Source organism: Pseudorasbora parva, chromosome 2, assembly GCF_024679245.1.
Source record: "Pseudorasbora parva isolate DD20220531a chromosome 2, ASM2467924v1, whole genome shotgun sequence".
NCBI classification, from domain to species: Eukaryota; Metazoa; Chordata; class Actinopteri; order Cypriniformes; family Gobionidae; genus Pseudorasbora; species Pseudorasbora parva.
The window spans coordinates 58,560,347-58,574,419 of record NC_090173.1 but is presented as its reverse complement, the minus strand read 5'-3'; the positions used below and the strand labels follow the sequence as shown (position 1 = coordinate 58,574,419).

At 39.4% G+C, this 14,073-nt stretch overlaps 2 protein-coding genes across 2 annotated transcripts; one reads left to right on the top strand and one right to left on the bottom strand.

The window, feature by feature from the left end:
• Nucleotides 1–8,158: 8,158 nt before the first annotated feature.
• LOC137049347 (uncharacterized) lies at nt 8,159–9,045 on the top strand. The gene is made up of 3 exons (XM_067427878.1): nt 8,159–8,233; nt 8,353–8,409; nt 8,607–9,045. Exon 3 carries the CDS (start codon nt 8,620–8,622, stop codon nt 9,043–9,045), a length of 426 nt encoding a protein of 141 aa, XP_067283979.1. The 5' UTR covers nt 8,159–8,233; nt 8,353–8,409; nt 8,607–8,619.
• A 995-nt stretch (nt 9,046–10,040) lies between these two features.
• On the bottom strand, nt 10,041–11,120 carry LOC137049339 (putative nuclease HARBI1). The gene has a single exon (XM_067427865.1). It carries the CDS (start codon nt 11,118–11,120, stop codon nt 10,041–10,043), a length of 1,080 nt encoding a protein of 359 aa, XP_067283966.1.
• Nucleotides 11,121–14,073: the final 2,953 nt, after the last annotated feature.

The window sequence follows — 14,073 nt, the reverse complement described above, 5'->3', positions numbered from 1 at the left end:
TAATATGTACAGTATTTGTGGGATCAGCCCTGATTTGAGACGCGAACCGTTTAGAACGATTCAGTTCGATTTGGTGAACTGGTTCGACCGGTTCACTATAAAGATCCGGTTAAAAAGAACGATTCGTTCGCGAACCGGACATCACTAATGTGCATTGTCAGGCGGAAATAACGCAGCCGAATCATCAAACGACACTTAAAGGACAACTCCGGTGAGAAATGACCCTAGGTGTAATTAACAGATGGTTACAGAGTAGATCGTTCTCTGGGATGCGTTTTCATGGAAATCTAATGTAAAGAGTTTTATCTTTAAAAACAGATTAGCTTATAACACTAGTCTATAGGGCACAGAGTAGTGAAATTAAATCGCTAGTTAATACCGCTAACAAGGCTAAAAATAGCCTCACACTAACACGGCAGCATAATGAGGGTCTCTACATGCAAACCGAAGCATTGAGAACTTTGTAAGAGTACAAACAGTTTAATAAGAAGACGTTTTATAGACATACTGCATTACACGTTCACGGACAGGCGCCATCTTGGAAAACAGTCTCGACTCATCGAGCGACGAGAGCTCTGCTAAGTGATGAACTGTGACTTGGAATCTCATATGGTCCGTTGTTTCCGGAAGAAAACACTGAACACAACAGAGAAAATAAATAAATAAATAAAAATAAAAATGTCCATGTTATTACATTTCACAAACTTAATTCCTATCGACCAGCTCACTTAGAACAGCGCTCGTAGATCGATTCATCGAGACTGTTTTTCGAGATGGTGCCTGTCCGTGAACGCGTAAGGCACTATGTTTACAACGTATCTTCTTATTAAACTGTTTGTACTCTTACAAAGTTCTCAATGCTTCGGTTTGCATGTAGGGACCCTCATTATGCTGCCGTGTTAGTGTGAGGCTATTTTGAGCCTTGTTAGTGGTATTAACTAGCGATTTAATTTCACTGCCCTGTGTCTACCCGGTGCCCCATAGACTAGTGTTATAAGCTAATCTGTTTTTAGAGATAAAACTCTTTACATTCAATTTTCAAGAAAACGCATCCCAGAGAACGATCTACTCGGTAACCATCTGTTAACTACACCTAGGTTCATTTCTCACCGGAGTTGTCCTTTAAGGATAGCAAAAACGGCTCTCATGACACATGTCATGTTTAGGCTTTGCAGGGGATTGTTGTCATATGTCAACAGTCATGGTTGAGGTTTATTATAATTGGTTAGCACAACAAATCATTTGTTTGTTCGGCCCATTTCAAGCAATCTTTGCTCAGCGTCTTGAGGGGCAACATTTCTGCAAGCAGTAAGTAGTGATTTATCCACTTATTGACTGTTTAAACTATTTCTGATTAAATTGAAAGTTTCTTAGAGAGACCACATTGTCTAGATGACGCAAGATGCTAGTGCAGTAACAATAGGAAACTCCAAGTACCATACAAATCTAAATAGTGTGTCTAATGACAAAGGTTAATATTATTTTGTATCACAAAATACAACCGTAGATACCGTTCACTCGATCTTTCTAGCAAACGTCTCCTTTTCCACCATATCAGTTAAAACGATAGTCAATGGAAAATGCAGCTTACTTGTTTATTGGTTTTCAGATCGTCCGTGTGCGAGAGAGAGCTTGCGTGCATATGGGTGCCAGATTGGACATGTTTAGGTAAAACATCGGAAAGTATACAGGTTGTTTTTCACAGAAAAGCTCTGTTTGGGGGATTCAATTACTTAAATTTGGCAACCGCACGAACGCGAGCTCTTTCTCACGCGCGGGTGATCTGAAAACACCAATAAACAAGTAAGCTGCATTTCAGCAATCTCCATGAGATGTTTTGCTTAAAGTATCGTTTAGTCGGTCTGTGTTCTGTCAGTATGGCCTAGACTCACGAGCTGAACAGCTGCACCGCTGTGAGCTGCTGAAATAAGCCAATCAGAGCAGAGCTTTAATTTTAATATTAATGACTCTTCCAAATAAGGCAAAAACAGAGCATTACATCCTAGGGACAATTTATAGGGTTGTAAATGGACCTTTAAAACTGTATCTGGACAATTTGTGCCCTTAAATAAGCCACATACTCTCTATGTAGATATCAGAGAACAATTTACCATATTGTTTCAAATTATTCTAGGGCACCTTTAATGACGTATGATTTGATAAAAATGTGTGTTTTGTGTATGTTTCACTCATTTACCTGACGAGCGTCACTTACATACTGCAAGCAGAGAGCTTATATCTCATTTCTGCTCGCCTTTAGCATTCTTTAGAGCATTTGCAGTGCATTCACGGGAGATAGACACAAGTGCCAATACATACTGATGCTTTGGTAACAAAACCAATAGTTCAAAAACAAAAATATAAAAGTGATGGAAGCTACGCCATGCATTTCGCCACCTTCATGCTCGCTGTCGTTACTAAGCAACCGGGTAAACAGCTGCTGCTCTGATGACGTAAACGAACCCAAATAATATAATATAAACACAGTCCAGCAGGGACAGGGGGAGCAATCGAACTCAGGTTCAGTCCAGGCAAGCGAACCCGGTGTGAAAGCACCCTAATTGACACATGAGCCGTGGTGAGTAAAAGTCTGAGAGCAGTGCAGAATACAATTAGACACATACTTAGCTGATAACTATGCACAATAATTAATGTACATATTATACACAATAATATGAATGAATGATGCATTTATGTTGCACTTTAATTTGTACATATGTATTACTGCTCTGTCAAATCCTCATCGGAACCTGGGTATGCTCTTTGATATCAATGTTTCATTTGAAAGCCACGTTTCTAGCATCTGTAAAACCGCATTCTATCATTTAAAAAATATATCTAAATTACGGCACATGCGTTCAATGCAAAATACTGAACAGTTAGTTCATATGTTCATGAGCTCAAGGCTAGATTATGGTTATGCTCTACTTCAGTAGTTCCCAACCACAATCCTGCACATTTTAGTTGTGTCCTACTAATGAGCTGATGACCTAAATTCGTAAAGTATTTTGTTGCGCATCACCTGTGATAAACATGCACTCACATTGCATGTGTAACAGTAGCCAAATAGTGAGAGATTTCCAAATAATCCTGACCTGATAATTGCTGACCACTATAAGCAAGTTATTTTAGTCTGTTAAGTTTGAAATATGGATATTTTTCTTACACAAACTCACCACTTCGCTTCAGTAGGCCTTTAATCCCCCTGGAGCCGTGTGGAGGACTTATATGACAGATGCACTTTTATGAACTTCAAAAACAGCAAAAATCCCTTGGAAGAGACTTTAATATAAACGGACTTTAATAAAACTTTGACTGTGTATATCTGAAAGAAGAATGTCATATACACCAAAGATGACTTAAGAGTAAATAAATCATGGCCTAATTTTCAATTGAGCTAACTAACCCTTTAATACACATTCACAAGGAATGTTATGCTACACTAAATAATAGTTGTCTACATGGAATATTGCCAAGAAAATGAAAATGGGATAGATATAGCCTGGGAAAACCCAGACAACTTCCGGCAAATTTAGATTTACTCTGCAAGTAGTCTGGCAAAGAGCCCATTCAAACCAATTTCCAATCCGTTGGAATCGTGGCACCAATCAGAAACGTTGGGGCGGGCTTTACACATTGATGACAGCACAGTGACGTTGAAGCAAATTTTGTACATTACTAAGATGGATGTCGCCGTGGAACATCACAAGTTCGAATCAGCTATTGAATCTGTTTTAAAAGGGTACTTCAGCGCTGGAAAGATGAATCTGTATTTAAACTGGGTCATTAATGTAGTAGAAATGTGAAATTATTGTTGAATTTGGTGCCTTCTAGACTGAGAAAAGACAGAAAATGTATTTTTGTCTCATGGGGATGAAAGACTACAATTCCCAGAATGCTTCGCTGCCCTGTAAGGCCACTCCCAAAGCCACCGCTACTGGATTACTGTGACTGAGTTGGAGAACAGACACTACAAATAAATACTGGACGTGTCTGTTCAAAAGGGGTGTAACGATTTGTTTTAACAACGATTCGATTCGGTTGAAATAAAACAGTCACACTGATTTAAATTTTTGGCTAAAAAGTTACTGAATTAATTTCAAGTCACTGAATCGTTTCAGATCATATCGTTCTAAATGAACCAATATCGTCCTTAAATCGTATCGACAACCTCAAATCGCAATACGAATCGAATCGTTGTTAAACGAATCGTTACACCCCAACTGTTCAATATAATGAGTGAGTCGCCGGGTGAGTCTCACAGCACTAACTCAGATTAGGAGTCAGATTACATTTAACGTCATAAATGAGCGAATGAGCTCTCGCGATGAGAGCTGAGGAAATCGCAACCACACTCGTGGCATACATTCACAACGCGTGTTCAGTCTGGTGCGTTTTCAGTTCATGCCTTTGGAAGCTTAACTTTCATAGAAATTAATTTGAGAATTTAAAACACTTACATTGCTCTTCTACTCTTATTCTTATATATTTTTTCATTCTTCAAGTTGGAAATACCTGAGCAGGCCACCAATGCTGCTGGGGGTTCGATATAAATAAATATGTGTCACACGTTTCCTCCCAATAACAAAACAAATGCAACTAAGAAATGGCATTGGTAAGAAATCAGCAGGTAGCCCCTTCACCTGCACTATACCAACAATGGGCAATTGTTTCTATTATATAAATTATTCAAAATAATTTAAAATAAGTTTAAAAAAAATTTCACTGTACAACCAGAGCAGGAGCTTGGTCTACATTGCCGGCAGCAAGTCAGACTTGTTCCTGGTGCATGTTAGTCTCCGGCAGGGATGCCCTTTGTCACCGGTTCAGTTCAGAATTTTTGTGGACAGAATTTCTAGACGCAGCCAATGGGCGGAGAGTGTCCGGTTTGGGGCCACGCGATTGTGTCGCTGTTTTTTGCGGTTGAGGTTGATGTTGGGTGGCAGTAGCTTCATGTAAGTTGTTTACAAAGTGGAAGGTTGGTGGTTTCATCCCCGGTTCTACCTGACCAAGTTTTGAGGTGTCCATGAGCAAGACACCTAACCCCAGCTGCTCCCGACGAGCTGGGGATGCCTTATGCTGGGTACACACCAAAATATTTTTTACATCTTATAAGATTTTCAAAATGTGATAGACCACAAACATGAGGATAAATAATCCTAGATTTAACCGTTTTGCTCCTATAGTGTGTGGTGTGCCATGATGTGACAAAGACAGCACACCACACACAAACAGATTTTAAACAGAGTCCCGACCGTAAACACAGGAAATCTCGCAAGACTTCAGGCCAGCGACACACTGCCTACGTTACACGCATCTCAGGCGCGGATCGAGCCGCGCTGAAAACGCATGCTTATTTTTCACGCAACATGCTAACATGTTGGAAGCGTTTCCGGGCAAAATAGAATACACTGCAAAAAATGCTCTTTTTACTTTTTGTCTTGTTTCTAGTCTAAATATCAAAAAATTATTAAATCAAGATGCATTTACTAGATAAGTAAAACAACATAAGATATTTTTTCTTGTTTGTTGAGAATAAAATAACAATGAAGTGAGTTTTTGCTTAAAAGGAGGTCTCCGGCCTCAGAATAAACACGACGGATGATATGCAGGAAGAAATCGCGATGATAGTCTTTGGACCGATTTTCACAGAAAATTCACGTAAAAGAAAAAAAAGGGTTTGGGTGAAGTCGGAGACAGCAGGAACATGTTACAGAGTGAGCTAGTAATGGTAAAAAAAAATCACATTGCTATGATTTTTAAAAAAATTGTTGTTCTCAGGTGTCTCTTGAAAATAGATATTCTCTTTGAAATTGCCTTATTAAATAAACTTTAAATAATTGTTTTTATAGTCGTAGTTTCTTACAGTCCATGACTATTTGATGTTATTAGAGAATGAAGATATGTTAGAATTAAATAGAACTGTTGACACCGTAGCCTGCTTTCTGACTGGATATTATTTTGTTTCACGTGAGTGTGCACATTTGTCCTCAGGGTTCCCCCCACTGTTCAGGATTTCTGATCCTAAATATTCAACATGTTGAACTGTGGCAAAGGGGGCGTGGTTCTGCGAGGTCTGCAGCGGGAGAGAGAGCTCAGCGGAGCGGCAGGTAAGTAGGTCAAGCACAGATGACGAACACCTGTTTCTGATTGCAGTAATTGGCAGGGAGAGAGAGAGAGAGAGAGAGAGAGAGAGAGAGAGAGAGAGTTGGACTGGGACTTCGTATACACAACAGAGAGACTGACCCTGCGTCCCAATTCGCATACTATCCATCCTAAATAGTATACGAATATAGAATTAGTATGTCCCAAATCGTAGTATGTTGAAAAGAGTATTCCAAAGATTCCCGGATGGTTTACTATTTCCGGTCCGAATTCGTAGTATGGATCGATGGGCACTCTAACGGCTGATATTGCCCACAACCCATTGCGAGTTGGACGAGGATTCGATTAGAACTACAAACGCGGATAAAAAGCGTTAAAAAACTACAAACATGACGGATGTGCGAGTTCGACGGTTAAGTAGAGAAGTTTAGATAAAGGGGTTTGAGTGACCCAATCAATATTTAACCTGACAAAAATATATTTATTCAGTGTTGTCCACATTATATTTCACCTGCAGCAGCATTGTGAACTTTTGTAATGACACGTTTGGCCATTAACTTTTAAATGCATCATTATATTCAAACTCCAAACACAGGAGGAGAGCCTCTGCATTAAAGACCCACACATGGCAGATCAACGAGTGGCTACATTCCTCTCCGATACGGCAGGAGATTAATCTGAATGTGGAGGATTTGAACTGTGACGAATCTGACGATGATTGACCGGGCAGATAAACGGTGACGGGATGCATGTAACTAAGCGACAGAGTCCGTTAAAGATGGCGAAGTAGTATGTCCCGAAGCTTGCATACTTTTCTGCTACACACTCAAAAGTATATACTTTTTCTTCACAAAAAGAGTACATACTTTTAGGACGTAGTATAAGTAGGCGAATTGGGACGCAGCAAGAGAGTCTGACACGAAGTGTCTGAACTGTGAAGGACCGATCCATATCGTGGAGAAACTGTTTTATTTTTTAAAAGACTGATAAAGAAAGCGAGTCCCAGGCTGCGTTCGGAACTGCATACTTCCCTACTATATAGTATGGAAAAAGCAGTAGGCGAGTGAAAAGTATGTCCGAATCCTTAGTATTCGTAAAAGAGTAGGCGAGAACTACCGGGGGTTTGGACTATCTCTCGCGAGATTCGGACGTGCGTGTACTTAAGTTGAGTCCGAATATGCCTACTAACCTACTATATAGTAGGCGAAAACAGTATGTGAAAGGAGTAGTATGTTTAAAACCTCAGTAATTATAAAAGAGTAGGCGAGAAATCCCCGGATGGCCTACTGCGCTCCGCCCAGATTGTGAAGCACTCATCGTCGGATACTTTTCTATCCCTGCCTTCCCATAAGGCCACAGGAAAGGAAACGGCATTAGTGAATATGACGGAGAAAGGCGACGCAGGTGTTTTCAAATGTGAGTATTACAAAACAAAATCACGGTTCCCTTGTGTTAAAATGCCATTTGTTGAGCTCCTGTAGAGTAAACTGTTTAATTATTGAAGGTGTATAGACGACAGACAGTAGAGTATAGTTGTAATTGTGCTGTAAAAACACGTTTTATTATGTATAGCTAACGGGAGCGCCAGTAACATTAACACTATTCATGCATTCACACTAGAATGTTTATTCTAAAACATATACAGCTTAAATATTATTATTAAATGTGTGACAGGAAAATCTTCAATGAGTAGGCCTATTGCAGATGAGCAATCACGACATTAAATAGACATCATGTCCTATATGTGTGCTGTTAATTCAGTGTTGTCAACACTGCTCACATAGCTAAATGTAAATAATGTAAATAAACAATTTTACATAAAGTTACTTAGCATTAGTTATTATTTTATTTGTCCATTAGTACTGTTGATAATTTGAGGAACATTTGCGTTGGATTTAAAGCGAGTTGATATACCAGCAACTACCTCAATGTGTAAATGTAGTATTGAGCACATAATCACAGAGGTAACGTGAATGTTGTCTGATGTTACAGGGACAGATGAACACACACACACACACACACACACACACACACACACACACACACACACACGTGTGCTTATCCAGTGGAGAGTGGCTCATGAAGCCCTCTTCACTGGGAAGCGGAATGCTGCCATCAAAGGCTTTGAGTGAGTATAATACAGAAATAGATTAAAAATGTATTTAAATCATATATATATATTATTGTAACTTCAAACATTCCAGTTATTACAGCTTTTCTGATTCTTTATGTCTGCATTTGCTACAGGGTTTTTGTGGTGGAGCAGGGCCTGCAAGGCAGCGTGACTGCAACATTTGTAAAAAAAAAAAAAAAAAAAGGGAAAACCTCAAACAAAAATATAAAGTAAGATTACATTTTTACTTCTAAAACAGAAATCAAACGTCATTGTGCTGTTCAAATCACTACATTTGCATTATGTTTGTGCAATTTTTATAGGATCTGAAATGCCCGCAGAGTGGTGTCAGCACTGAGGATGGAGAGCCCACAGCAGCATCCTGGAAGTGGTATAGTGCCATGGATGAGGCAATTGGGGGCAGACCCTCGATCACTCCACCTGCCCTTGTTGCCTCATCTGGCCCGGATGTTGCTGTGGCCTCTTCATCCTCTTCATCCTCTGCAACGCCACAGCCAGCAAGAGGAAGAGGAAGAAAGCGGGCAACCGAAATTATGGAGTTAATTAGAGAGATGGAGGAGAGGAAAGCAGCGAGAGAGCAGGAAGTGAATGAGAGGGAGGAGAGACGATGGAGAGAAATGGAGGAGAAGGAAGAACGGCGAGAATGGGAGAGACAAGAGAGAGAGGAGAGACAAGAACGTGAAAGAAGAGGGAGAGAAGACAGATGGCACCAGGAAGCAAGTGTAAGAGAGGAACGGAGAGAGAGGGAGACAAAAGAAAGAGATGAGCGATTTCTTCATCTTCTAGAAATAATTTCAAAAAAATAAGATGACATTAAAAAAACAATTATGACACTGAAGAATCTTGATCATTTACAAATTTGGAGTGTATTTTTTTTTTAAATAAATATAATTGAATTTATTATAAATACAAAGTTTATCTGAAAGTATCACCTAATTTACTGTGAATGGCTAGAAATTATTTTATATAGAATAAAAAAAAATGTTTATATATTGTTATTTTATTATTTTTCTAGGCATTCACAGTACCTTATGTATATCTGGTGATACTTTGAAATAGGAATATAAAAAAAATAGTGTAAATATTTATAAAGTGATGAATATATATATATATATATATATATATATATATATATATATATATATATATATATATATAGTGTGTGTGTTAATGACCGGTGTAATGTAAACACCTACACACGCAAAAACAAATTTTAAAATATATTTTATTGCATGTGATTTGGCTTCTAAATGCACAGTGAAATTCAGACAGGTCATGGAGGGCTACTGCCCTGCAGGCTTCAGTTCCAGCACAGCTGTTTGTCATTTGAGTAATCAGTTATTAATTGGTTTGATGGGATTGTTCAGGTGTGTTGAATTAGGAAGGAACCTCTGCTGGACATTGGCCCTCCATGAGTTAAGTTCAGAATGTTTACACAAACTACCTTCAGTTTTGCACTAAGTACAAAAGAGATTAACAGTGAATAATAGGTTAGTTCACCCAAATAAACCCATTCATTATTTACTCACTTTTATGTTTTTTAACAAACATGACCAAAATCACCTTTTATGTTCAGGAAAAAAGGGGGAAAGAACAACATGAAGCGGTGTAAATAACTGAATGTTATATGTTTGGGTTAATTAGCCCATTGAGTCCCCAAATATAAATTTTCTGAAATGTGAGCATTTAGATTATAGTAGTACCTTTAAGAATTAAGCAGCTTTATTGAGCATTTGTGGCTGAGGCACTTTCTAAAAAGGATTACTGACAACATGAACTGTAAAATGTTTTATTATGTGTTTCACAGGTAATCGTGCTCATGGAGAGCTGGCACATTGATGTTTGGAGGGGACACAGCAGCAGCCAGATTGTCCTGCACATGTTCTCCCACTCTTGCTTCAAGGATGTGGGGTTCAGGGGGTCCGTCATTAAGGTCTTCCTCATCCTCTGCCTCAATGATGTCCCCATTGAGCAGAGCGAGATTGTGAAGAACAACGCAGCACGTGATCACTTCAGGCACAAAGGCAGGGCTCACCTCTAAGGCCTTGAAGAAAATGGAGCGCCAACGGGTCTTCATCATGCCAAAAGCTCGCTCTACTATGCTTCGTGCACGGGAGTGCTTGCTGTTGAAACGAGCCTGCACGGGGTTCTGCACAGGCTCTCTGTATGGGGTGATGAGACAGACGGGTGCACTCAGGCAAGGATAGCCACCATCACCAAGTATGCACTTGCCTGCAGGTGGATACAGGCTTCCAGTATACACAGGGCTGTTCCTCAGCACCCTGGCATCATGAACAGACCCAGGATATCCCACAAAGACATCAAGGAATTTCCCACAGTGATCAGTGATGGCCTGGAGTTGGATGGAATGAAATAACTTCCTTTTGAAGTAACAGTGGGAGTTATTTGCTGGAGGCTTTATTCGGACATGACAGCCATCTATGGCACCAACTGCTCTGCTGAAAGCTGGTGACCCAGCCAGCTGTGCAAATCCTGCTCCCACTGCCTCCAGGTCATCTCCGGTTGGAAAATAAATCACTCTCCTCAAAATTCCCATGATGGCCTTGCTCACTCTGTGCACAATGTCATCCACAGAGGTCTTGGGGATATCGAAGGTCTGTGACACCACCCTGTATGATGCTGCATGGGCCAGCCAGAAGAGGAACACAAGCACCTCGATGTCCCGCTCCCATCCATGGTCAGTTTCCAGTCTGACTGCAGCAATGAGGGACATGATGGATCGCAAAGACAGGCGAAGGTGTTGACGGTGGTCAGCTGCTTCATCAAAATAAAGCTGCAGAATCGGTACAGCTCGGTTGAGATGGCAGTAGGATGTGGTGTTCAGCACCTGCAAATGTGATAGTTTGTTAGAAAAATACATTTTAATTAAGTTGTTTCATGTTTTGAGTTTTGTTTATTTGTGATAGTTACTATTGTTCATCTAATTTATTAATGTCCTATTTTTGTCAGTACATAAAACTAGAATACAATAAAAACTATTAATTCATGCGTGACTGAAAATATATGAATTCATATCAGCTGTTTTTGTCTAGTGTGTATCCATGCATAACTATAAAATTTTACAAAACAAATTACATTTTCTTTGTTGTACTGAAATACACATTTTCAGTAAGAAAATGTCATACAATTAAGTACTGGTCATTTTACATTATTATAAATGTTGGGGCTGGTTAATTTACAACGCAATTCAATCTGGGGCAATTGAAATGAAGTAGTGATACTTACATTTTTCGAGGATAAAATCAACAATCTTCTCCGAAGGCGATATCTTCGAGCAGCTGCCCGACACCTTTGTGCAGATATTTGTCTCGTTTGTGCTAGGGATGGGACGATACACTTAAACTCACGATACGATGCACCTCGATATACCTGGGTTACGATACGATATGTCACGATACGATATCAAAATATTTTTTATTTTTTTCCAAATCTGTGATTTTTTTTGTACCACCTAAGTAATGTACTTAAACGAAAGGTAGGATTTTTCTCTTTTTTTGCATTTTGGTTTTATGTTGTTTAAAAAAAAGGCGAATTTTTAGAAGTCCGCGACCTCATCTTAAACAGGGGTGCCAATAATTGTGGAGGGCACTGTAGGGCTGTCAATCGATTAAAATATTGAATCGCGATTAACTGCATGATTGTCATGAGTTAACTCGTGATTAATCACAATTTAATCGCACATTTTTAGCAATTGCAAATGTATCTTAAATTAAGTTTTTAATACTCTAATCAACATAGGTATGGACAAATATGCATGCTTTATGCAAATGTACATTTATTATTAGTGAAACCATACTTATTCAATAATAATCAATACAGCATGAAGACTAGACATATCAAAGGTCATAGATATGTTTATCTAAGAAATTGTTCATGTCTCTTAAGCCTAAACTTAAAAATAATGAGTAAGTAGTGATTTCTCTCATTTTAACAATATAAAGGGAGTTTTTACACTGGCAGTTTAATTCAGAACAGGGCACAGTTCGTATGAAAAATTGTTAATGTGTACCAGTGAGCGAACCAGAACCACACCATACCAGGAGGAGGTCCATATTACACGAGTAGGAATATAGTGCGGCCCCTTTAAGAGATCCGCATTCCCTGTTGAACTGCCGGTATTTTGCGTGTGCGCGCCGCCGAACTGGTCCGCAATTCACGTGGACAGTGTGAAGAACACGGACTACTCGACTTGTTCAGGAAAGTAACCTGTGCATTCGTTTTAGCCGATTGTAATGTATTTAGCTCAATAAAACACGTGTACTGTAATGGTGATGGTGTTAATGATTTACCTCAGAACATGAGCGAGAGTGAGCTGCAGTGCATCGCGCTCAGACTGCAGAGAATGTGCTCAGTGAAAAAACGCACTTTTCTTTCTGGAGTCTAATAAAAGTTAAACAGAAAATATGGTAGTTTATGTAGGCAATAACTGCATTTTTGGTTTAGAATATTAATGCTAATGTCAACCATTTTCTTTCCCTATTAATGTTTGCTGCCATTCTTTGTCTGACAGCTCTCACTTTTTCCAACTACGGACTATGCCTCAGATCAAACAGAAAATGCGCGCTGCGTTTTGTCATGTCTGCCCCCCCCCCCCCCCCCCCACACACACACACACACACACACACACACACATACATATAATACACTAAATTATTTTATACTACGCTAATCATGCAGCAGTGCCATATATCTTTATTTCGCGATACATTTTTTCGACCTCGATACGTTTCGTCACGTTTTGTATCGCGATATTTTGTCAAACGATATTTCGTCCCATCCCTAGTTTGTGCTGACATTCCAACCATTGCAAAGGGATGAAAATCGCAGTAGGTAGGCTTGTGGAGTTACTGATGCAATCAGGTGTTAGTGCACCTGACACTCATTTCTTTTATAGTTTCATAATTAAATGGTTTTATCTTTAACAATAATAATATTTAAAAAATACCATGGGTTTGCATACATTATTCACAGAGAAAAAAAGCACAATAACAAGGTTAAATATCTGAATAATTCATAATGCAATATATATTTGCTGAAGTGATGAGACAAGTAAAATTTAACTAAAAAAGGAAAATATAAAGATTTAGCGATTTAGGCCACTTTTGCTTGTGGAGGAAATCTTTGGCATATAAAATAAAGAAATTAAAATGTTCAAGAGATCACAATTTTGGGTTTTCGCAAGGATAAAAAAGGACAAAACTGTCAGATTAGTAGGGTAAATATTTATTGCTTATACTAAAATCACAAAATAAATGGGCAGAAATGTTTTATACAAAAAGAAAAAGTTTAAACCAATATAGATAGATGAATTATACTTGTCAAGCCAATTGGTGCGCTTGTGTTATCGTCATGGGTCACATGATAACGTCAATATGGCGCATTAAGTGTGGATCGCATTCGTACTTAACGAGATTTGGATATATAGTACCTACTCTTTTTGCGCTCGTTAAGTAAGTACTTATTGAAATTGAGTACCTACTCAATGAGTATGCGGTTCCGAACGCAGCCCCAGTCAAAGCCGACCCCTGTCTTCTTCCTTCCATACACAACGAACTTTACTACACTGGTGCCGAAACCCGGGCAGGAAGAAGAGAGCCGCCGCCATGCAAACTCCGCCGAGGACGCCACTTGCGGACATTGTCCAATCGCTCGCGGGTCTTCACCAAGAACACCACCAGGACCTGCTGGCCGTGAGGGAGGAACAACAGAAAAGGTTCAAAGCTCTCCTCACGGCCCAGCATGAAGACCGCGAGCTGTTCCGGAGCTGGATGGACCGGGAGGTTCGGGCCGTTCCCCAGAGATAGACCATCGAC

Coding starts and splice junctions, on each gene's coding strand:
- LOC137049347 (XM_067427878.1), top strand. CDS start 8,620: ATGGATGAGGCAATTGGGGGCAGACCCTCGATCACTCCACCTGCCCTT.
- LOC137049339 (XM_067427865.1), bottom strand. CDS start 11,120: ATGTATTTTTCTAACAAACTATCACATTTGCAGGTGCTGAACACCACA.